Source organism: Aythya marila (genome assembly GCF_965140915.1).
Source record: "Aythya marila genome assembly, chromosome: 13".
Classification (NCBI taxonomy): Eukaryota; Metazoa; Chordata; class Aves; order Anseriformes; family Anatidae; genus Aythya; species Aythya marila.
The window spans coordinates 12,562,801-12,587,591 of NC_139054.1; the positions used below are offsets into that span (position 1 = coordinate 12,562,801).

The 24,791-nt window shown below is 38.6% G+C and overlaps 1 protein-coding gene across 3 annotated transcripts in view; it reads left to right on the plus strand.

Annotated features, from left to right (window-relative positions):
* The window catches only part of AFF2 (ALF transcription elongation factor 2), a 326,239-nt gene that overhangs the window by 187,083 nt on the left and 114,365 nt on the right, over positions 1–24,791 (plus strand). For 2 of the 3 annotated variants that reach the window (XM_082770464.1, XM_082770463.1), the window contains exons 5-7: positions 13,484–13,576; positions 16,295–16,331; positions 16,584–16,635. In XM_082770464.1, coding sequence (XP_082626590.1) covers positions 13,484–13,576; positions 16,295–16,331; positions 16,584–16,635 — 182 coding nt within the window. The remainder of the gene's footprint in view (positions 1–13,483; positions 13,577–16,294; positions 16,332–16,583; positions 16,636–24,791) is intronic. The other variant, XM_082770465.1, reaches the window with a different exon arrangement.

The window sequence follows — 24,791 nt, forward strand, 5'->3', positions numbered from 1 at the left end:
TCAAACTCAGTATTCCATTTTCTTATCTCCTTAAGCATAATATTTTATCATATTTTTTGTAGTGCCAAATTGAAATATCACTGATTTCGGTAGTATTACATAATTCTGCTATCACTGCCAGATTTACCATTGCTATTAAAATTACTCTAAAGTGAACTGACACTGCAGACATCTGGACATGTGTTGTTGCTCCTGCAGAGAATGAAAGGACTGTCATCTCCTTCTACTAAATGCAAACCCATTAATTCTCTCCTGCTGTCCAAGGTCTCCAGCATCTCTTGCACCGAACCCAAGCACTTCTAGTTTCTCTTCTTCATTGACAATCACCTCAAAAATAATCCAATATGTATGGCAGCACGTTACACACTGAACATGTTCACTCTGATTCAGTGCTCTGTTATGATGAAAATATAAAAAATAACATTCAAAAACTCAGACCAGAACAAGAGAATGATTCAAGCACAGTCACTGTCTTGGAGGCAAAGATGATGGTAAGTTTCACAGCTTCTGCAGAAGATCAGGTGGCACTTAGAATCTGTGGCACTTAAAAGTTACTTTGGTAACTTCATGTGCTACCTTTTCAAATACTTCCAACTTTTGTAATTCCAGAAATAACTAGGAGTGAAAAAGACAAAAAAAAAAAAAAAAAAAAAAAAAAGTGGGAAAAACATTTGATGGGACTTTGTAGTTTGGTAAGTATCATAGAACTACAGAGCCATAAGATTTCTACTTCAGATTTGTGGACCCATGGGACCTGACTTCCTGTCCCTTTTCATCATTGTAAATAAAGAGTAACTCCTTTATCTTTGAGTTAAAGGGCGAGAGAAAACAGACCCGAGGAATCTGGATTTCCGATGAAGTTTGACCTTTTGTATGCTCCCATGAAGAAAAAAAAAAGGACCAAACTGGTGAACTCAATGGAAAATATTAAGCACTTCTGCACTGCTTTAGTGTTTGGCTCTATCTGTACTGGGTATCCTCCCTCAAGGACCTTGTGGGCTGCATTAATTTATGTTATTTAAAAACATGATAAGGAACTTCAGAACCTTCTGTGTGCCTGTCCTGGAGTACTGCTGCAGATTCTGAAATGAGCAGGAACAACAAATATTGGCACGGCATCCAGTGAGGTCAAGCAGAAAAGCCACCTGAAGCTAGTATGCTCCTCTTACACATCTTATTGCCAAAGTATTAGGCACAAAAATCAAGTCCTATTTTGAAATATAGGTAGTAGAATATTCCTCTGGTCTCAGATTAATCATTTCTGTTATTTCATCTTGTCCTGTCAAAATGAAACATGGTTAAATATGGGCATTGAGTGTTTAAACTGCTAGCAATGTTACCTTTCATTTAAGTAGATTAATAATGTGTACTCTACATAACAAATTGCTCTAGGCACAGAATGAAGACATTGAAAACATATTAAAATCGAGTTAGGCTTTCTGGAATGAGTGCATGCTTTAGAAACAATTTTGGTGTGAAATGACAAAGCCTGTAGTGTCTTCTTTGAGCCCTTTATCTCATTTGCCTAGGGGCAAGTACTGCAGATCTAAGGGCTGGGTGGGAGGCCTCCCGTAAGTCAGCACTGCTGAAGAAGCTGGTGGGGCTCATGGAGGCTAAATTATGCGTTTGTGGTTAGCCGACAGAAACAGAAGTGTAGGATAAGGCTAGACAGGAAGGTGAAGGAAACAGGACAGGGAAGAAAACACTTGGAGTAGTCCTGAAGTTAAAGTTTTGAATCTCATTGTTGATCTTAGATTAAATGGATGGGAAGTACTCTGTTATAGCAGATATCCAGGATTTTTGTTGCCATTTCCTTTACCTACTGCAGTCTAAATTTAACCCAAGTCACTCCTGATCTCTTCTTCTTAGTCAAGACCACAGACATCATTTGAGACACAGGCCAAAATGTATTTCTTAGCTCTGGAGAGACCCCCCTGGATGAGCAGGTGGACTTCTCCTTTGGAGGAGTGCTATGGTGATACGCTGTTGGCTTTGCCAGCTTCCATGGGGTTTGCAAAACCAACATAGGAAGGCCATGACTCTGGATGTCACCTTTTTAATATAGGAGTAACTTATTTCTTTGCTATTTGCTATTAATCTGTAGGTTTTAAGACATTTCTGCAGCATAGTCAGCTTTCTGAAGATGTCTTCCTTCATACTCGTGGAGATTATTTCAGCTGGCAAAGTCTGCAGAGCACACCACTTCACCCCTGCCAGTGAAAGACTGATATGGTCCATCTTTCCATCTCTTTGAACATCCTCTCGATGAATGTTTGACTATATACGCTCCGATAAAACATTATGCCTTTAACCTTTCTGTATAACATTGAGATGCTCCTTCAGTGAAATGGGGAAGCAGGACCTCCCCCACACTGTCATTGCACAGGAAAGTTAAATTAGTTCCTAGCAAGATGCACAGAGGTCTTCAGTTGGAATTATTGGTGTTTTAACTGTGCAAAAGCCAGGCTCAATCAGATATTTAAAATTATACTGTTACTGAGGCTTATCCATTTCTATAGAGAATTTCTAACATTTCTTTAAGGAAAGTGTGTCATTGAATTTAATGTTCTGAGAAACCTCATGAACTTCCAATCTATTTGAGCTATATATTTCAAATTGTACTTATAATTGTGTTTTTTATTGAATATGTAAGTTCCTTTCAATTTCTTAATACAGTACATGGCTTTTAATAAGCATTTGAGAAGAATGCACACTGTGGATGGGAGGCACTTTTGAGCGTTTTCAAATTGTCACATTAAAATTGTCACATTTGTTTAATTAGCCTGTAGATCCTGCCACATTGATTTATGTCAGCTGTGTAACAATTTCTTTGGATAGCTAGAGAATCTGACCAGAATGCTGTATGTACATATATCTTTATATATATATTTTTTTTTCACAAGGAATTTCTCACATTTCTTTTTGATTTAAAAGCAGTCATCCAGGCACCCAGCCTTGCAAAAAGTCAGCTGAAGAAAATGTCAGCCTGTAGTATTAGGAAGGAAGATGGTTTTATTAGTTCAAAGCATCCAGGTGTTTGTTGACCATTGTTCAGAGGCAAGAGATAAAAACTGACTACAAACATGAATGTGAGGTTCAGAGTTAGGTGCCCAGGTTTGGGTTTGTTCAACATTCTGCATGCCCTGTTTATTCCGCTGGCTGTAAGTGTTACTCTTTTGCTTACCAGGGCTCCTGGAGCGAGGTCACTAGAAACCCTGTTTTCAACAATTTACAGCTCTTCTTTAAAGATTTCCTCTACTGGAGCCAATCTGGAAAGTTGGGGTACTGCCTCTTGTAAGGAATGCTTTGAGATCTTCCGCTGGAATTTATTACACAAGCACTGAGTGTTAAAGGCCCCTTTAGGCTTTGTAGTCCATGAATTTCTTTTCCATGAGTATATCCTGTTAAAGAATATGTTTGCATCCCACACCCCAAGGTACAGTAACCTTTAACAATATTCTCCTGAGCTTCAGAAAAAAAGACTTGGTGTTTGGTTTGTAGCAAAACAGTCCCAGTAGTGTTTTTTTTTTTTTTTTAAATTTAGCCAATTAATCCCTTCCCACTTGTTCCTGTATTTTATCGTTTCTAACCTCTTGAGTCCCTAATCTATTCAATAAGAGACCTGAGCTGCCAGTTTATCTGAAAAAGGAGTGTTTTACCAATGAAATGAAAACTGGTGCTTGGATTTTTTATTTTATTTTTTGAAGAGCAGCCTCTTGTTGTTCCTGAGTTCAGGAAAAAACAACACAGCTTCAGCACTGAGCCATTCACTGGAGGCTTCTTTCCATGAAAATATTTATCACTCTTCTTTTTTCCTTGGCAATTGAGTTATTGTTGCTTTTAAAAGAAGTTGTCATAATCTCCTCATTACCATTTTTCTTAATGTGATAAGTGTAAACTACAAGAAAGCTATCATGTTTGAAAGGATACAGGAACCCTTAGGAATGTTATACTAACTGCTTGTTCTCTTTGAAAAGGCTTAGACTGGGAATTTCACTAAATGTATCATTCTGTCTCCTTTTGAGCAGCATTGTCATTTTATAGTGTCTTTCACTTAATACACAAGTTAATCTTCAAAAAGAAAGCCACGTTACTGCATCTAGCCTTTGCATCCCATCAGCAAAGTGAGATCAACAACTCCGTTTGGTAATTGCTCAAACATGATAATAAATGGCATGTTGTACTGGAAAAAATTTAAAAAAAATAGTTTTCTTTGGCAGGTTTATTCCAGTTTGACTTTGTATGATAACTGGTAATTGTCACTGTTTGACACCAGCTGGAGTTGCAAATAGCACTAACTGCTCAGAGCTGACTAGCAGCCATGGGTCTACTGGGTGGTCTTTTCTTGGGGTTGCTCCAAGTTTATTCCAGATTGCTCATATGACCCCTGATAAACTATTACTAATGAACAGTTTGCTATTCCTTTTTGGCCAGCTAGAAGCAACAAAGACAATGCATGTCATTGTCTAGTAATGTAGATACGCAATTTTCAAATGCTGGAGCACCAAACTTACTGCTTTTAGTGCTTTTCTGGCCTTTTAACTAGCTTTCCGGGGGCAGCAGAAGCGAGACATAATGTTTGGAGGCAGGAAGTTTATGGACTCTGGTGGTTATCTGCCCAGTTATTAGGAGTTAGTCTGTGTCAGTGTAGTTTTTTAATGGATGGTTTTTAAAAATATAGGCATGGAAAGCAATCCTGAAGGAGGTTTGGTCCCACACAGGGGACCCACAGGGACCAAGCATCACCTCCAGCTGTCATATGTCTTAGTGGCGGTTCTGAGTGTTTAACGTTTCCAACCTCAGCCACATTAGCTTTGTAAGAAAGAATGAGCTGGGAAATGAGCAATCAAATGCATGCATGTGACAGTGGGAATCTGTCTACCAGAAATACTCTGGAGCCTCCATACCTTAAGGCAGATTAAAAAAAAGCTCAGCTAGTTTTGGCTTCAGTTTTCTTCTTGAAGCTGGCTTATTTGGGTAAGGCTGACATGCCAAAAAAAGTGTATGTTGTATCAAAACATCTTCTATAACATACGTACATTTTTGCTATACCTGTTGGCTTTGCAGGAGTGGATCAAAGGGTAGTGTTGGCATGATTTACAGGACACACAGATGTAGGAACAGATCTGCTTCAAGGCACAAGTGAGGAGAAGAAAATCAAGACTAAACTGTATGTTCTTTTCCAAAGACTAAAATTTCTGCAATGAATGCCAGGCAGTATGGTGCGGTTTCAGGTGATCGCTTAGGTCTTTCTGTAAGACAAAAGAATTAAAGGGTTGAGTGTGAGAGGCAGCAAGGACTCTCCCTCTCTGTTACAGGTGAGAGCCTATGGTTTATTCTTGGCAAACATGCTAAGCTATTGGCCTTATAAAAAAAACGGAATGCCAAACTAGACGATATGATGATCGGGCTTCAGTGTGAACTTTTCTGGCCATCCAGGGCTTGCTGAATGCCGATCAAGGTATCAACCTACGACTGTCCAGCCAATATTCACTGTGAAGTTTCACCACTGTCCTGGACATTGCATAAGACAAAAATAACGAGATAATCATTGTCCTCAGCACATTTGCAGTCTCTGATGTAGGCTCTGGGAAGGTAATCGTGCTATAGGGGAGAGGGCGTTCTTCATATTCTATGGGAGAACCAAGTCTTCAGTGGGGACATACGGAGGGCTGGCAGCGAGAGCAAGCATCACACAGGTTAAGAAAATATAATACTGAAAAAGGAGAGCTTCTGTAAGGGCAGGTTTGAACTTTTCTGGGTAATCACTGCATCTTCACTTCAGCCTCAGACCGCTGTTCTTTAATGGCATTCCAGTTGAGGTGTTAGTGAATCAAGTCAGAGGAAAACAACGCTAAAAAGAAACACAGCCCCTCAGGAAAACCCATGCTGCAATACTGCTTGTGTGGCAGAATAAAAGAGATCTGGCAGAGTCTGGATTTTGAAGGCAAAAAAAAAAAGCAGCTTTTGTAAACGATTTCAATGAGTATTGTACAGCAGTGTGTGATAGCTTCATTTCTTTGTATTTGATGAGTAGCAACTTGGAGTCCAATTTTAATGAAAGCGAATCATGGCTTATGCAAAAGAATTTGGCTTTAAGCTCAAAAGAGTTGCCTATCCCGGTTTCTTCATTTCCCCATATATGCTATTTCCGATAATTGATGCTCCTGTTTTAAGACTAAAGCTGGTGTCTTCTGGCACAAGTCGATGCTTTCAAATTCCGGAGGATTTTTAGACTGAATTTCATCATATTGTCAGGATGTGGGTTATAAACTGGCTACATGGGTCTAAAACGTAGTGCTCAACATAAAAGTTTTCTGTGCTAAATCTACAGAACAAGATGTTTTGTAGTTTAGCCATTTAATTTTTCCTGATGCTGAATTAGGAGATGTTATTTTTTCACTAGGTTGGTGTAAGTGGCTCCAGAAATTAAATGCTTTTTGTAATAAATTACATGGATAAAGCATTGTCATGTGACTACATAATTCACTGCTGCTGTTCGTATGAAAAAAACATGAATTGATTATATCTGGCAACGTAAAGGAGATGGTGTAATGTGTTGTATAAATGTGCACAGTGGAGCGCCTCAGGGTAGGTGCAGTCTTGTTTTGTAACTGTAAATTATAGTTCTGTTCTCCTCTTGGTGTGAACCCTAAGTTTCAGAGAAGAAAACAGGCAATTCAAGACATGCTTTTTTGCTTGTGAAGCTCAGGATGGATGGAACAAATTACCAGATTCCCTTAAACAAGTGCCAGCAGTGAATAGTTTCAAAACACAGTTGGTTATTTACTTGGAGAAATGTTGCCAATGTTTTTTAAATTGCAAAGATGAAATTATATGTTGGTATTAGTAACTTTTAAAAGAATTAGCTTTTTATTACTTATTGTGCCTTTGTTTATATTATACAGTTGTACTGCCAGGATGTTATGTTGTATTTAACAGTTCAGTGCATACTTCCTATCTCTTGGGGCCCTCATGAAAATTAGATGTGCCATCCCTGGAGATGGCTACAAGTAAGTATCATTTTGAATAAATAAAATCAATGGGATACGGCTGTGCGTCTCACTGGGGATGAGAAGCTGTTGAGAACAGGAGGTATTGCATGGCAATACTGTCCACAACGAGACTTGATACTACAGAAAGGGCAATGGAGTCATGAGTGTAGTCACCAAGAACGGCAGAAGAAAGATGCCTGACTCTTCAGCTCTAACAGACAAAAGGTACAGCTCTGAACACCCCTCCACCAGCATTCCCGATGAGCTGGACCACAGTGCTCTGGCAGTTCCATGATGCTGACCCACCAATAGGTCTGTCCAGTAGAACAGTTACATGGAAATATGTGTGTGAAAATATAAATGTGTGTGTGCATAGCCCAGCATCACATGTGCTTGGCAAAACTTCAAAGCTTTGACAATTCTCTCTTTGCATGCTGCCGTTACAGCCTATCCTTAACAAATCTTAACGAAAACCCGAACTGTTGTGTTGCAGTCCCCCATAATGGTGTTTTTATAGTAGGATCCTTAGGAAGTTGTGCTGCATGTTCCTGAAAACATCAAGAATGAACAAGAAGGTGCTTGAGAAAAAAAAAAAAAAAATTTGAATTGAAGGACTGTCCTGTGCAGTGTGAGCCAAATTCAGGGTAGTTTTTGATCATATAATCTTCCTGAGGTAGGTTCTGAAGAAAATTATCCTGATCCCCTTGGACGGAAGTATCCGACCTGTTCCAGAGAGGAGCCTGGGAATGGAGTAGTGTGTGCACAGTGTGAACTGCTGGGGACTCAGGACCCAGCAGAGAGACAAATGGTTTGACAATGTTGACACACTATCATATACATGTAGGCTCTGGTTAATTTTAGGCATGTGTAAGACTTGCTAAAATGGAAAGCCAGTGGTGGGTTCATGTGGGGTAGCTTCATTGCTCTCCCCCTAAAACAGGCTCTTGAACCACGGTACCTTCTCCGTGTAACAGAGTGTTGTTTTACTTCTCCTACACAAGATTGGTTAGAGCAGTAAGTACATCAATCATGATTTGCTATATTTTATTGTCTTCTAAATGCTCTAAGCAAAGAATATGAGTGTTATTAGTTATAAAAGCTACAGTATGAGGAAAACATATTGAAAAATGTGAAGTGTACAGGAGACAGAGAGTATGGGAAAGCTCAACAGAAAAAGAAAATGTCCATGCTGCTATCATGTTCTTTGTGTAACCAGTTCCCAAATGTTAGCAAATTAGGAAAGGAAAACATATGCTGTAATGTTTATAGTCAACCTCTATTAGCTTCCAAAGCACTTTTTATATTCATTTTCATTGAATATTATTTCTGTCTGTCCTTCCCCTCCTTGTTAATGTGGAAAAGAATAGCTCTTTACCAGGGGAGGCTATGGAATGCATCCCATTCCCCAGCCGAGCACAGGGAATTATTTGTTGTCATGGAGAAAATCCACAAGGTGAACATCGTGTTTTCAGATTACGGTCCCGGAAATGGCTGCTTTTTGCAGAATAAACTCTAGCTTTTTAATAAGAAACTCGTGCGTGTGTGCACTGTATTTTCAAATGTCTTTCTAGTACTTTTTGGTACAGCAGCAAGATAAATTCTAGTATGACAGAGGCATCGCTGCAGATGCTGCCACATTGTTCCTCCAAAAATATGTGCTGGGCACTTGCCACTGGTAATAAATTTACTAAAATATTTGCATGAGTAAAATGGTTTCTGCCGTAATACTCACCCCAAGAAGGCTGACTTTCTCTTGGAGGTTTTTAGGCTATCACTGAAAGCTTCTATTTATTTATTTATTTATTTAATCTATTTACTTATTTGTTTTCCCTACAGAGAAAAATATTTGGAATCTCTTTGATGCAGAGAAGTTTTCGAAGTACTGAAACGTGATAATCAAATACATACCTATGAACTTACCAGTCCTCTCTCTACCAGTAATGTCCTAATGTCCTAAATACCTTCCTCAGGAAGCCTTTGGCCCAGTATAAAGCAGGACAGGTGACTGGTCAGGATATTCCCAAATGCTTGTGTAAATTTTCCACTCCTTCATAAGGAATATGTATGAAAAACAACCCTTAGTTTTATTGCCTTTGTGATCTTTTAGGCTTTAGTGTCATTTGCTTATACATATATAAATATATATATATATTTCTTTCTTTCCGTAGCCTTTCCCCAAAGATGAAACAGGTTGACATAGTTTTTAATTCAGTATGCATCACACACACGAAATGTGGCTGCCCCTCATGTATTACTGGCTTCCCAGCAGAGAGAGTTTGATCAGGTTTGTATAAATGCAGGAAGTAGAAAGATACTGTGAAACAAGACACACTTTTTATTAAGATCGCATTGATAAATAGTTAATAAAACATTAATAAATCATTAATAGAGGCCCTAATAAATGGTAACTCACTTGGTTATCTTTATTCCATCAAGGCAGTAGGTTGCTTAGCACCAGCTGTAACATTAAGTTTGTAATAGCCTTGGAACATCTACTCATCATATATTAATTTTTTTTTCTGAACACAACTTTAACATGCTGTGTAACCAAAAATGGGAGAAAGTTTAAAGGAGCAGATTTAGCTAAGAGCTAAAACAACCGGCTAAGGCAGTTGACAGAGAGAATACCAGAGATAAGGTCTCTCTAGCAGCAGCAGCCACCGAGTGCATTTATTGCTAGCTATGCATGCCAGGCTGCTCCTGCTCCTCCTCCCTGCTCCTCCGGCTGCCCACCAATGAAATGGGCAGAGTGTTGGTGCCGAAACTGCCTTTGTGTGTGCTAATGCCGGAGAAGAGAGAGCAACCGGGACTGTTGCTTTCTTCTCCTCCTTTTTGTGAGCCTGCCATCCACAAGAGGCAGTAAGGGTAGCCAAGAGAGATCAAACTAAGGAATGGGCAAGAGGGCTGGGGAGGGTCTTAGAAATCCCATCGTCTGCTACCCATCCCTGTGCCAGTGCAGGAATCAGTTCTGCCTGAGCCATTCCCGAGTGATGTGTGCTAATCTGTTCTTAAATGTGACCCTCCAAAGAAGGAGTCTGTGTCACTGCCTGAGCAATCTGTTTCAGTGCTACAAACTCCTCACCATTAGAAAGCTTTTTCTTGTGTCTAACTGGAATCCTTCTGGCCACAGTTTAAGTTCATATCCACCGTAAAACTAGAGAACAGATTATTCTCTTCTTTTGCAACAGTCCTCTCAGTAATTGAAGACTGTTCTCAAGTCTCCCCTCAATTCTCCCAAGGGAAGTGGCATGGGTCTTATATCTTGGGAGACTTCAAATTAGATCAGGCTAAGCAGTTTAAAGTGCACTGTAGGAATGGAAGCTGCCTCAGAGCAGACACAGAGTATATGGTCTAGCTGCTCTTTTCCATAATGACCTCTTAGAGCCAGGCTCAATGCTTTTATCTGTATTTAAAAACACGGCACTTTCATTTGAACAAGAAGGAAATGATGGAAAAATAAAATACAGAGAAAGGAAATAAATCTGGAAGGTGGCTATTAGTTTTAGGCACTGGTTTTGTAAAGCTATTTGCCATCTTCTTTGTATCCCCTGTGCTCAGCTCTCTCGCTGTGGCCCATTCCTTAGGAACACGCAGGTTTAAATCCTTACCCAGTCCTCTCCTTTCTTTTAAATCCTGATTTGGCCCTGTACCTCTGCTGCCCTTAAGAAGTTTGCTCTTAGTAGTTGTATTTTTGGTGATTCATTAGGCCTCTTCTGCATGTGTACTTCTTAGTTACTTACCTGAGGGCTTTTATAGCTGAAGAAAACAGACTGAGCTGAAGAGACGAGCGTGCTGAGCTCTAATAAATAAAACACATGGATTCAATTAAAACAATGTTTAAATAATTTTCAGAAAGAAGGATGCTTGATGTTACTACATCAGAGGACCACAGTGACTTTCAAGCCAACAAACTGTGCAGGTTTACTTTCTCATTTAATCTCCAGGTCTGTAAAAAAATGCATGCTTCCACAGCAGTCATCTGCCCACTCCAACAGTTAACATGATTTTGGAATTATTTTAAGTCCAAACCATGTGAAAATAAATCCTAACTTGATTTTGTGGAATTACTTTGTTTCCATTAAATTCCTCTTTAAAGCATTTCATATGCTCAGTTGTGTTATTGTTACTTCCAGGAATTTCTAAATACTTCCAAATTTGGATTGATTAAACTTTTTTTTTTTTTTTTTTTTTTTAAATCTTTTCCTGGAAAATAAATAAATATATATATATATATGGTTCCTTGCCTATTTTCCCAGGTGTTTACAAACCCAGATGTGTATATATACATGTAAACAATGCATACATAACACACACACTTCAAATAAGTGGTTCTTAACCATCATAACATATTAGAAGGTAGATGTATCAGCTTTCACAAGTTAAACAGAACAGGACTTTGCAAGTACTTAAAGATGAGGGACCTCCAGAAGAAATCAGGGCATTGCAAAGGACGCTGAAGTCATTAATTAAACAAATGACATGCTGATTAAACAAATGGCCTGGTTTCTTCTAGGATCCCAATTCTGCAAAATAATGTGTGTGTGCTTAAGGAACAAAGCAGGAGAGAGTTAAGCAGCCGGTCACATCTCTGCAGGATGTGGGCCTGAGGTTCTGACCCTTGGCTGAAGGCAGCGCAGAGCCATTGCTGTGTGTCACTCGGTAGCTTGGGGGTGTCCTGTGTGGCTCTGTGGGGCTGCTGGGGTGTTTTAAAGGATGGTTTTCATAAGAGTAAACTTGAAACTTTATCTGTGATCATTCAAGATTCTTTGGTCATCTCTCTGTAGGTAGACGTAGGTATGTCTCTGTATATAACTAATACCTCCTCAGCACTTCCACACATATAAAGGTTCTTTATATGCTAACCTTTAAATCTGGTGCTGTTTTGCATGTGATCCTATGTGAAATTTTCTATCCAGTAATTGAAGGGAAATGCTTTTGTCACAGCTAGCTCGTACCTTTGTGATACACTTTGATGCTCATAAGGTCACTTGGTAAACACACGGATTAGACAGTCCTAATCTCACCAAAGCTGTCTTTTGCTTTTGACTTTAGTGGAGTCAGGATCTCTTAACTTATAATTGAATTTCCTCAAATAATAGCAGGCTCATTTTTAACTTGTCCCGTGGCTTTATGTTTTGGTGTCCCCTAACAGGGAGACAGGTAGATTTGCCTACAGTTCAACCCATTCAGTTGGTGCTCAGCAGACACCAGATGCATTTTGACAATAGATACTCCAAAATGTTTGCTGGCATCACCTTCCCATGAACCCTAGGCTCTCTGTCCAGCCTTTTATGCCTGGGTAAGAAGAGACTGAGGTCAAGCCAATAATTGCAATTCTAGAATATGCTTCATTTCTGCCTTCAGTCCGGCTGCCTGCCTGTCCCTCTTGTAATTACATGATATGGTCTCTGTGTCATCATTTTGCTATGAGATTTGCCACAAAGCAGCCTCTATGGCATAGATCTGGCAGAGGCATACAGGATTTGGGTTACATTATCTCACAGAAAAGTTGACCAGATGCTTGAATCTTTTTCTGCCTTCCTCTGTGCAGAGGTCAAGCAATCGGTGCAGTACAATTATTCACTTCTCATCACCCCTCTGAGCTTCTGCAGCCTCACCCAGTGGGAGGAACGAGCTGTTCACAAGCTGCCCCTTTCTAGTTGCAACCATTTGAGCTTTGGGCAACAAAAACAGGCCCCAGCAGGGCTAGCAGCCCACCAGGCACAGCAGCCTGGCCTCCTGCCTCCAGGGAGGGTTCCTCCCCAACACTGTCATCCTGGGCCCTGCTGTTTCAGTAGCAGCATCGCTAAGGGTACAAATCTGCATTTAACTGATTTTCCCCCGTTCTGAACATAAGTCCTGTTCTGCTCGCACTGAGCTCAGTGGGGTGACAGTTTTGGGCCTCGGTGTAAAAAGCCTGGTGTGCAGTTTCTCTTCTGTTTGCATTTCATAGCCACAGGCACCCAGGTGCTTTCTCTGAAGACAGCTGGAACATGCGTGTACAAACGATAAATCAACAGATTGATCAGAAAAAGGGCATGTTGGTTAGGTGGTCTGGTAATCAGGTTTTCACCCGAGATTTGGATTTCCTAGTAAAGGATGGGCTTTCTGTGTAACTCCATGCAAGTCACCCAATTCCCTTTCCAGATCCCTTTCCTGTTTGGGCTTTGCAGGTAAAACCCTCTTCTCTGCCTATGATGACTTCATCCATACAGCTTGAGAGCCTAACTAGGAAAGTGGAATCAGGTGCAGCCTGATGAAGACACAAGTGGCCAAAATTCTTATGACTAAAGCCTGTCATCACCCTTTTTACCAGAAGTGCTGCCTGTTGGGTAGTTCAGATGTTCACCTACTATAGGAGGATGAGTGGTGATGCTTCCTACGCAATTACATCCCCTGGGCTCTGGAGCATACGTGATCATTTTTTCCTCTCTTTCTTCTTTACTTACATGAATTTGTTTTCAAAAGCATGTTTTTTTCTTCCCTAGGAGATGACCCATTCCTGGCCTCCTCCTCTTACTGCTATTCACACTCCTGGCAAGGCTGAGCAGACCAAGTTTTCTATCCCAAGCAAGGTACAAGTAAGTTATTACCAGTGACCTGATTAACATTCTGTTCTGTTGAGTGTTCTTCAGTGGAAAGTTTATTTTTTTAACTGGTTCCATTTTAAAGAATTTCTAAGACTATTTTTAGTTGGAAATTCCCTATCAGACTGTTGTTACTAGTAAGGCTGCTTATTTAAAGCTGCAGAAGTTACAGTGGAGGCAAAGTGAACTTTATCTCTCTTGTTGTGAAAGTCATTCTACATCCACTGCAATATGTTTTGTTTGGTTTTAATTGTTATTTGTGTAATATGATGGCTGATAGGGCATTCTATGTCTTTGTGATTGATTGCATGATGACGTTTAGGCTGCATGGTCAAATTGTGGTGACTTTAAATGCTTCTGCCTGTGAACATTGCTAGGGCATCCATCTTCATGCGCATTCCAACAGCACACAGCTACGTAACGCAGTGCCTGGTGTTGCCCTTCTGAGAGCATGCACTCAGCAGTTGCCACATCAGAAGCACCTGGCTGGAGAGTACCTGCAGTTCACCTGTCATGCAGTGAATTGTTAAGCTGTATGATTTCAACATGCCTTTAGTCCGAATTCTGGTGTTGCCTTCTAGCTGTGATTCTGCTAATACAGTTAGAGATCAAGCCTGCACCCAAAGCAAGCATTGCCAGAGGCGTCTTTTGCTGGGACCTGAAAACCAGTGAGCTAGTGATTTCTGGGGAAGGGTGAACTTCCCTAGGGTAGGACTTGTACATCAGTCTGACATGGAGCCACGTACATTCTAAAGGCAGGACCTTGGAAAATAGCTTTTAAAGCTGTACTGGTACTGCTTGACATTATGGTTCAAGCAATCTCACCCTTCTTTAGAAGTTGGAATGTGATTTTCCTCTTACTGATTTTATCTGTTTGGCAGATACTCCCGTCTGAAATGCAGCCGCCATACTTAATTGGAAATAATATGAAATTAGCATTATCTGTGGCTCCTTAAAAATAACAAAGCCAGTGCCCAGAATGTCTTATTTTAATGGAATGTGATTGTTACTCTTCCAGCACTGCCAATGTCAGTGCAGTTGACTGCCACAGCAATAAGTATCAAAAATCATAATCATACCAGAGTATAATCCTCTCCATAAATTTGGTTAAATTCTGTTGAACCCACTTAGGTGAAAGTAGATTCCTATCTGTTTGAATACATATACAAGTATGTGAGAATAAAGTTTTTGCCCACTGGAAATTGTTTTTTATTTTATGCAATCTCTTAAATTAGTGCTCTGTTTTTGATGGGCCCCACAGTCCTGCAGACTTCTGCTATTTCCACTGAGAGCAGTACTAGAATAGGTTCAGAGAAGATAAAATTTTGTTTTGCTCTTCTTTTCCTATTGTTTGCTTTGAACTTTTAAGATCCAAATCAAAGTTAATGATTTCTGGGCAAGTTAAATGTTGATTCTAAAATTCTTGACCATATCACTTGAATGTAAATTATAAATTAGATTTTTTGAGCTAGCATTTCAGGAAATAAGCACATAAATGTTAGCTAGTTTTACTTCAAAAAAAAACAACAGCATTGTCTTTTCAGAACATCGCACTAAATCAATTATAGCTAGCCAAATTATAGATCTTAGACATAACATGGCTAGATTTTGCAGCCATATAAAACAGAGACAGGCACTATTAGAAGTTCTCACTTTAACTATAAAACTAAGAATCCTCATGAGAAACATATATAAAAAATGTGATAACAAAGACGGAACCTATCAGACCAATTTATCCCTTTGACATTCAGATTTAAAGTGCCATGTTTACTCTTAGGGCATGATTTACTTCACAAGGGACTGACTGACAGCACAGTACAATATTAGGAACTAATAATGCCCTAAGAGGAAGTGCAGCGAGGGCTTTAATGACTTTAACATCCTACAGAACTAACACTCCCAGCAAAGTAGTGCCTGGCTGTAAGACGATGTTGTAAATAACACCTTAATTTCAAATGATCAAACTCTGCTTGGAAGGAAAACTGATTACAATCACTGTGGACTGTAAAGCCTAGAGAAAAACTAAGGAAGAAAGCACTGTGACATTAAGGGAGCAGCTTAGCTATTGTAAGCCAACAAAAATCCCTGCATTAGCATTCTCAGAGTCACAAGCCAGATTCTTTGCTGGTGTAACGCTGTATTTCCATCGATTTTTGTATGGATTTGGACCAATGTCCATCAGGTGAAGAAATGCCACCTGCGTCTTTATCAAATCCTATGCGTCACAGCCCAAATAAAAACGCTGTTACTATCAGGAAAAGGTTACTGTATTTTCAAGCAATAAGATCAAAAAAGAAAGGCAGTGGTGCTAAATTTAATGCTTTTAAATTTTACATCGTAGATGCCCTATACACACATCCATGGCCAAGCCTGGAACTGGGTAGACCTCTCTTGGTATAAACCATCACAGTGACTTTATTTTAAAAAATAGGGGGGAGCGGGGGCATGTAGATTTACAGCAGAAGAAGATAAGCTCTTGGCTGAACTATGAAATTGTCCCTCAGTGGTGCTCTGTCTCCACAGTTGTTTGTGTTTGTTTTTTTTTAAACTAATGTCACTGGTGTTGCCTTAACAATCACATGATTACTCCCCTGTATCATCTCCTTCCCTGTTTCTTTAATGCTAGTGCCCTTCATCTGGCAAGCTCAGATGTATTTTACCTTCTTCATCTCATTTAACTAATGCTGACATTCTGTGTGTTCTTTTTTGTAGGACTCCCAACATCTGACCTCAGGATACAATGTACAAAGTAGGTCTTTATCATCCTGGTCCTAACAGTCAGGGTTGTATTTTTTTTTTCCTGTTTAACATCATTAAAACAAAGGCTAAAAAAAAATTAATTTCTATGGTGCTAAAGCAGATCAGTTCCATTTTTTATTACATGTTATGCATCATAGCATGTTGTGAAACCAAGTATAATTAGATGGGCTGACAGCTTTGGGTGCATTTTAATTCTACAGTAATCTTTTGACATTTGAAAATGTGTTTCCTTTGTTTGCAGAGTGGAGCGATCCAGCAGGGAAAGTTGCAACTAAGTCAGTGCCACAAAAGTCGTAAGTATTATTATTTCCAGCTTTAAATCTTGTTTTAAATTTATCATAAAGAATGAGCTTATTTCTCCAAAGGTAACTAAAATCTAGCTCCCCTCATAATCTTGTCTTGGTGTTCAGGTGTTCTCAGTAGTCCTTAAAAATTAGCCATAAACCAGTTTTATGTCTTCAGTGCCTATTACTGTTTCTTCTTTTTAAGTATTAGCTAAAGAGATATGTATGAAAGATGAGTTTATTAAGCAGAAATAATGCTGATTTTAGTTGTACAACTTGCCAAAATTAAATCACTTTTATGCTTCTCTCATCAGATACTAAGCCTCTTACAATAGAAAATGCAACCCAATGAACAGATGATGCAGGAATTTTAGCATTTATACAGTGAGGAAAAGTTAAATACATAGTACAGAATGATACTACTGGCTGGTGTTGAAAAGTGGGTCTTGAGTTTCATACATTTTGAAACAGCTGAAAATCACAGATGGTCTATAAATATGACAGTTGAAAATTGTGGAAGAGCTAATTCTCCACTGTGATAAACCATTTTTGTTTGGTGCTTCTCTGGTGTTAGACTGCAATAATGTGGCAGTGGGTTGAGGCTGCACTGTTTTCCTACTTCTACCCCAGCATCTCAAAATAATTTACAAGTAGAAATTAATTACTTCGAAAATTAGGTTGTTTTTATACTTACTAAAATATGTGGGTTGGATTTCAATTCAGAGCTGCTATTTTATTTTAGTATTCAAGAGTTTTAAACTACCAAATGTAGAATTGTAGTAGCTTAACTGAAGTTTGTGTAAATACAATATGTTCATTTACAATGACTTCAAACTGTTTCTGGTGGTTCCTCTTTAATCCAGTAGGGACATGATTTTAAGTAAATCCCTATATGGGAAGAAAACTCAATGGGGAGATAGCTACTTCTTTTTTATTTATTTATTTCAATACATGACTTTTTAGTGCAAGTTCATGTACAGTAGAAAGCTTGCTGGAATTCAGTGATGTCTCTGTGACCATGTAAGAGATCTCGGACTAGACTGTGGGTGCCCAATACATTCACCAGGCTCTGAAGGTCCAGTTCTTTACTCAAAGTCAGTTGGAAGTACTCATTCAAATAAGGTTAGTTCCTTGCACAAAGCATTACAAAACTGTGTTTAAACAGTTAAATCAGTCTAAAGTTAGATGTTTTATTATTAAGATCAAATAAGAATTGGGTAGGAATGCTAGGAATAATTTGCATGAAAAGCGTTTGTTTATGAAACTCAGTATGAAATTAGTATGTCCCTTTTGCTATTTTGATTTCTAGTAAGGACTGCTTTTTTTTTTTTTTTTAAAGAATCTAGCCAAACTAGACCCACTGTTTTTCATAGAAGAATAGCTGCATTCATGTTTCAGAAGATCTAAGTGATCCAAATCTAACATCAAGCACATTCTCTAGTAAAAAAAAAATAAAAAATATAAAAAAATATTATTACATCTTAAACTGATTTTTCTCCTAAAGCAACTGTATTTGGACTCCACTGTGAAAAATATTTTAGTGAGTATACTATAAAATACAATATTTCAATAGTTTGTAACCAACAGTAATAGACTTGTCAATCATGGTTTATAGTTATAAGCTGAATTTCAGAAGAACAGTGCTTCAGAGCTCAGTGGTATATAGTGCATTTAATGGGACCAAAGCTCTCTATAGGAAGCCTGATATAAAACCCGAAGACACTGAGTACATTTTATGAACCAGTTGCTCTCTGTTCTGCTGCTTGATCTAAAGTTCCAGTACTATCAATCAGATTTCTGCTGCAATGAACTGCCTTCTTATGGTAGGTGATAGATTTTACACATGAGAGATCAGAGCTGCAATAAAGCTACTTTTATTTTTAGCTTCCAAATGAAGATCAGCTAACCCATTACTATCACTTTTTCTCTTTTACTGCAGAAAAATTGTTAAGGCAGCTTCTAAGAATTTCCATAGGGCTTTGTGAGGTTAGAAGGCAGTCCACTGTGAGACTTGGTATTACGAGGCCAATTTGTTTCTTTAGATCTGCATGTGCAGTCACCACCATGTTCAATGGGAATTATTGTACTTTATAATGAAATTAAAGCAGAAAGTGGGGCAGAAAGAAATAATGGTGTTAAGTAGGTAGGGCTGGATAATGTCAATCTATCAGGGTTTATTTGGATCACAACTCCTGCATTAATTGTATATTTTAATTTTTTAGTATTTATCAGAATGCAGTTGTATTAGAAAGGGTTTAATCTTTCTAACATTGGGTCATTTCAGGGACATCAGAGTGTATGAGTAAAATTATAGTCCAACTGATCCCCAGTAACATTTTTTGCTATACTGTCAACCACTCAACATGATCTCACTGATTTCAAAACTGTATCCCCCACCAATTCCTCATGTGTTTCCTCAATAGGAGGCTGAGATAGTTGGGGTTGTTTGGCCCAGAGATGAGAAAGCTCTGGGGAGACCGAATTTCAACCTTCTAATACGTAAAGGGGGCCTACAAGAAAGATGGAGAAAGACTCTTTGCCACGCTATGTAGCGATAGGACAAGGAATAAATGTTTTAAACTAAAAGAGAGTAAATGTAGATTATATGTAAGGAAGAAATTCTTCACTATGAAGGTGGTTAGACAATATAACAGGTTGCCTTGAGAGGTTGTGGATGACCACCCCTGAAAAAGTTCAAAGTAAGGTTGGATGGGACCTTAAGCAACCTGATCTCCTAGAAGGTGTCCCAGCCCATCACAGGGATTTTGGAACCAGATGACCTTTAGAAGTCCCTTCCAATCCAAACCACTGGGTTTGCTCATCTATATCCATTGTTAGACGTCTTTTGAACATGAACGTTTTTCTAGATATTTTCTAACTTTTTAAGTTTACGTTCAATTCCAGTGAAACTTAAGTTATATTGTCTATTTACAGTGACAATCTTATAGATTCCATTGGCAGGATTAGAAATCTGTAGATTGTAGAAAATTCTACGAATTAGAAATTAGTACTAATGTGCTTACGTTCGCTGTATTACTGAGTTATGCCACGACTAGTTGAGGCATGTGTGCAGAACAAAGATGCTTTGCCTCCACTATGTATTCTGCTCCAGCAGCCAAGCTGCCTGTACCTGATTATAAATTCAAGTGTAGACACATTGACATCCTGAAAGATCAGGCCAAAGGGATGATGTTGGGATTGCACTGAAGTTCTGTACCTACATTGTACATGAGTGATCAGGAATATTTTAAATAATTCATGTAACTAATATCAGATCTTAATTTCTACTCGAAAGTCTTGAAAATGAGATTTTGAACCACTGGTGTGTATGTAGAGTGTGGTGAATTTCTGTAGCTGAAATAAGTCTATGTGAAAATATGGCACTTGACTTTCTTTTTCTCTTTTTTCTTTTTTTAATTTCAAATTCACTGTAAGACTCCATTGGCTGCTGTGCAGTCAGTTTTCATCCAGTCTACTCTGATTAGCTTGTTATGAAGCATAGCAAGTAGGAACAGATAAGGTGTGCAACCAATTGCACTGAGAAGGATTTTCTGTCAACTTCCATGAATTCGAGGGTACATACTTAGCTTGCAACTTAAGTTTCTGTTATATAATTACCACTGCGAGGATGTCATCCTCAAACATCCAGTTCTTTTGTTCTGTTTGGTAGTTAGCATTTGGCCTCAGTCCAGTTGGAAACTACCCAGAACGTTTTTAATCAAGCACATCCTGTGTTTCAAAATCATACTGCAGAGTAGTCTTGGGTAGTTTCCATAAAAGCCTAGCTAAAAAGAAGAATGTAATCATAATGGTATTCTTCCCCTGTCATAAAATGACTTCCTATACTTACTGTATTAATACAGTATTAAAAGGCCCTTCTCATAGGCTCAGAGAACTACCGGAAACCATTAAAAACTTAGAGCAACAAATTTTTATGGATCAGACAAAAACAACTTATTTTATCTTTATAAGGTTTTTGTGATCCATCATACTTAATGATACACAACCTGTGTGGGGGCTAGAGGACAGCTAAATACAGTCGGCTGAAAACCAAAACAAGCAGCTAAAATCTTTTATGTGATATTTCAGCAAGGATTTTTCAAAGGGAGCACACCACTGGCTTCAGCTGGGCCAGGATTTCACTTCACAGCTTTAAAAACATTTCAGTAAATACCAGTACTTTTCTAATCCCAAAGATTATCATAGTACTTGATGGAAGTCTGTTTGAAAATGGAAATATGGTTCTTGACATCTAACTACTTTTCCTAAGTATCTAATGGCTTTTTGGAAGTTCTCCACTGTGTCAGGGATAGCCACCTGGGAACATGCAAACCAAAATTTGGCAGCATGTTCAAGCTATGAATTAAAGGTAATTCACAGTTTGAAATGAATCAGCATGAGGTCCTTATGAAGAGTAATCAGACATCAAGAGGATTTTACACCAAGGATTGTATATTGGATAATGCGACAACGTGTAATGTTGTTATTCAGAACGTTCCAATCAAGACGCACTGATGAATTCTTAACCTTGAAAGGATTCAGTTTTAAAAACCTGGGATACATTCAATGTTGATGCATTATTTCCCATTCAATAAGATGAACCAAAAACTTGCAAAATTCATCTCCAAGTAGAATAGGAAGAATGTTTCTATTTACGTTTCAACTCTATATATGAGATCCAGTCACAATCCAGCCCAGATGTAACACACCGAAGGAGCTGAGATTTTAGTATTTCTAATTACAGTTTTTAATCGATTGTATTAAAGCACAAGAGTGTCAATTGATCCCACCAGTGTTGATAGCCTGCTTTTTTTTATAGTGTACATTCATTTTCACTTAGTAAGTGTGGCAAGCTTTAATCACTAGACTAAGTACTGCCTGTTTGTTAGAAGTGGGAAGTTCCAAGGATATTCCCTCTGGGTAAACTGGGAAGTCATGAATACAAGGGACTTACACTGCCATGGACAAATTATGATAAGTGAAACAACACTGGCATGTAATTGGAACTTCATTAATCTTTAGAGAGCTACAGTGCACCATATTAATGGGACAAATAGAAAATGAAAATAGAAGGTCTGTCTGATAAGACATCATTCATCTTTCGTATTTAGTATTTTGTTTTGCTGTTTAGAAGTTAGCTTTGCATCCTCTTGCCCTGATAAGTTCTTATATATTATCACCTGGGACTTGGAGCAATGATAACCAGTCACAACTGTATCATTTTGTTCTTCAGTGCCACAGGCTTCTATTTTTGAGCAAAGTCCTAAGTAATTGGAGCTAAAACATACAAGCATTTCCTATGGCCAGTTACTTATAGAAGCAAACTTTCAAGACATTTCAGCTGCTGTTAAATATTTTAAAATCCAGTGTCATAGTTAAAAGCCCTGTATCCTTGAAGATAAGCCCATTATTCAAAATAATTTCTAAATTAGACTTTTAATTTGTTTTCATTATTTAGCTGGCTCACATACAGTTTAACCGCCCTGTCAAAATAAAGTTATTTCCTTATACATTCTTCTCCGTGATCTCTTTCTCCTGACATGTTTATAAATCTGTTTAAAAGATTATGTGAACAGAACTAAATTAATTCTCTTATATTTTGCTGATCAATGTTGAATAGTTTTTCTTGACTATCACAGACATATAATTACTGCCCTTAAGAATTCCTGAAACAAGCTACCCAACTGCAGTATTGCCAGCATTGATGATTGCAACTCAAATAAGCATTGAAGCATTTCAATTTCTTTTGATGCTATATAAACCCTCATTAAAAAAAAAAAATAATAAATAATAAATTTGCCCTAAAAATTGAAATACTTTGTTCTCAAGTAGGATGCATCACAGCCAAATACTATCACTGAACTGTGACCACCAAAGTGTCAGTATTAATAAAGACAGGTAAATGACAAACATTTATATGTTTGGGTTCAGGATGCATTTCCCTGTCTGGTAAGTATCAGTTACCATTTTGGAAACCAGTAAGACTGAAAATCTGCCACAGGTTTCCCTGCAGTTAGAGTTTTTCCACAGGCAGCAGCATATGTTGTGCCTTCATGGCTTAAGGCCAGTCTGAAACCGACCTCCCAATTTACATTTCTGTGGGATGGAATCACTTCCGAACTTCAGTGCAACTTCAAACATTCATCTTGAAAAAAAACAAATGCGCTTGGTAAATCTGAACATGTAAATCAGGATAGAGCAGAGAAAGCCACCACGGCCTATACCTCTCCCACCCATTTGTCTTCTGAGCTTCACGCCTGCTGATAAAATGCACATAAACTAACTTCTTGCTTGCTTTCTGGTCACCTTAGTTTGGACATTTTGTTTTAACTCTGCCCTGCCAGTATACTTCAGGTTCAGAATGCAGCCGTATCTCACTTTTTCTTCCTGACGCTCTTTCCTCTAGTCACTTTAATTCTTTCTTTAATATCTTAGTAGCCTGAGACAAACTGAGAAAAGTGTCACCCAGGTTCATCTGCACCATACTAAAAAATAGTTGTAATCGGAAACGGGTGATAAGCTTGAAAGAAGAATGGGTTTTGCCAGGAAACTTGGCATTTATAATACCAGAATGGGCTTGAAACTCTCAATTTGTGTCCTAAATATCCTAGGTAAGACTAACAACCACTTCTTGTAATATCACAACTTAATCCTTTGCATCTTTCCTCTGAATTCCTCTGACAACCCCAATAATCCACCACATTTTTTTCAGCTTTACACTGCCTATCCAGAGCAACTTATATTGCTACCATTATCCTTTGGACGGAGGGCTCTGCAGGGCTCCAAACCCTATCAATTTTCTGGCCAGAGGGCTTATTTTTTATGAAGTAAAGTTCTCACAACACCCCATGGGGCTAGGCCACGCTCACTGCATTATCCAGTCTTGGATAGCCCTCAGAGCCACAGACTCAGAATGTCTTTACCTTACAACATATAGGCCCTCCCAAATGACAAAAAATAAAATATTCCACACTGCTGTGCTAATTACTGTTCTGAGTTCCTGGAGGAAGAGCTGCTTCTCTTGCCTGTGCCTGTGCACCTTGGAAAAACACATTTTGAGACTTTCCTAATGCTGCTACCACAGCTTCGTGAAGATATGATGTAGCCCTTGAGGAAGAGGAAGACCTCTATAGCCTTACCCCAGCAGGTGCAAATTGATTGTTTAATTGAAATCCATGTTGCAAAGAACATGGGATGGGTCTAGAAAACTGGCAAATCTAAAGTTATTTCTTAATTTCCACAGGAGCTTTTTATCCTTCAAGATACAAATAGCATAGTAATAATAGTAATAATAGTAATAGTAATAATAATAATAATAATAATAATAATAATAATAATAATAATATTGTGAAGGTAGTTGAGCTTAGCTTTCAGGAAGTTGTCCCTTACTGAAAGTCTTGTTTACTCAAAAAAACTTCACAAAAAGATCTTCCCAGAATTTGAAAGAAAGATGTTGACTCATGTACCTTGTATCGACAAGGAAGGCTTCAGTGCAGCTGTCAGGCTCATCTGAGTCTGTAAAAGTAGTAAATACCTCCAGTAATGAGGGGATTGCTTACACAACTACCTGCCTACCTGTTACACTTGATTTGAGTGTTTGCTTCTTCGATATCCCTGATAAGTTACATACGCTGAACTGCATTTTGAGAACATATATGTGCTTTTCTGCAGAGAAGAACGTGAATCTGTGCTGCCCATTTTTGATTTAGCATGAATTTCAATAGCTCCAAAAAAATTGGAAGGCTTATACAAATCATATAGCTTCAGGTCTGACTGTGTGCTAGACTGGAATTTTTGGTTAGGTCAGACCTTCATCTCAGCTTCTTTTTGTGGCTCTTTATGGGGAGATTGAAGAGGAACTGAAACTGGTGACCTGTCTTGACCTTTAGTACTGGATTAAAATTCCAACTTGCTGCCATGGCAACGGGGCCTTGAAAATTAGATCCTGACAGAAGCAGAGAGAAACTTAAAACTGCAACTGCAGCACTGAACTGAAGAAAGGTTGCTTACAATTGTCAGTGACAGGCTCTTAATTGAAATAATCTGCTTTTCCTCGTACTTAACGAAAAAATAAGGAAGAGTGAAATGAGAAGAACAGAAAATTGTCTTGATTGTTTTGGGCAAAAATCTGCTGCGATACAAGGCCAAGCACATGCTGCAGCATC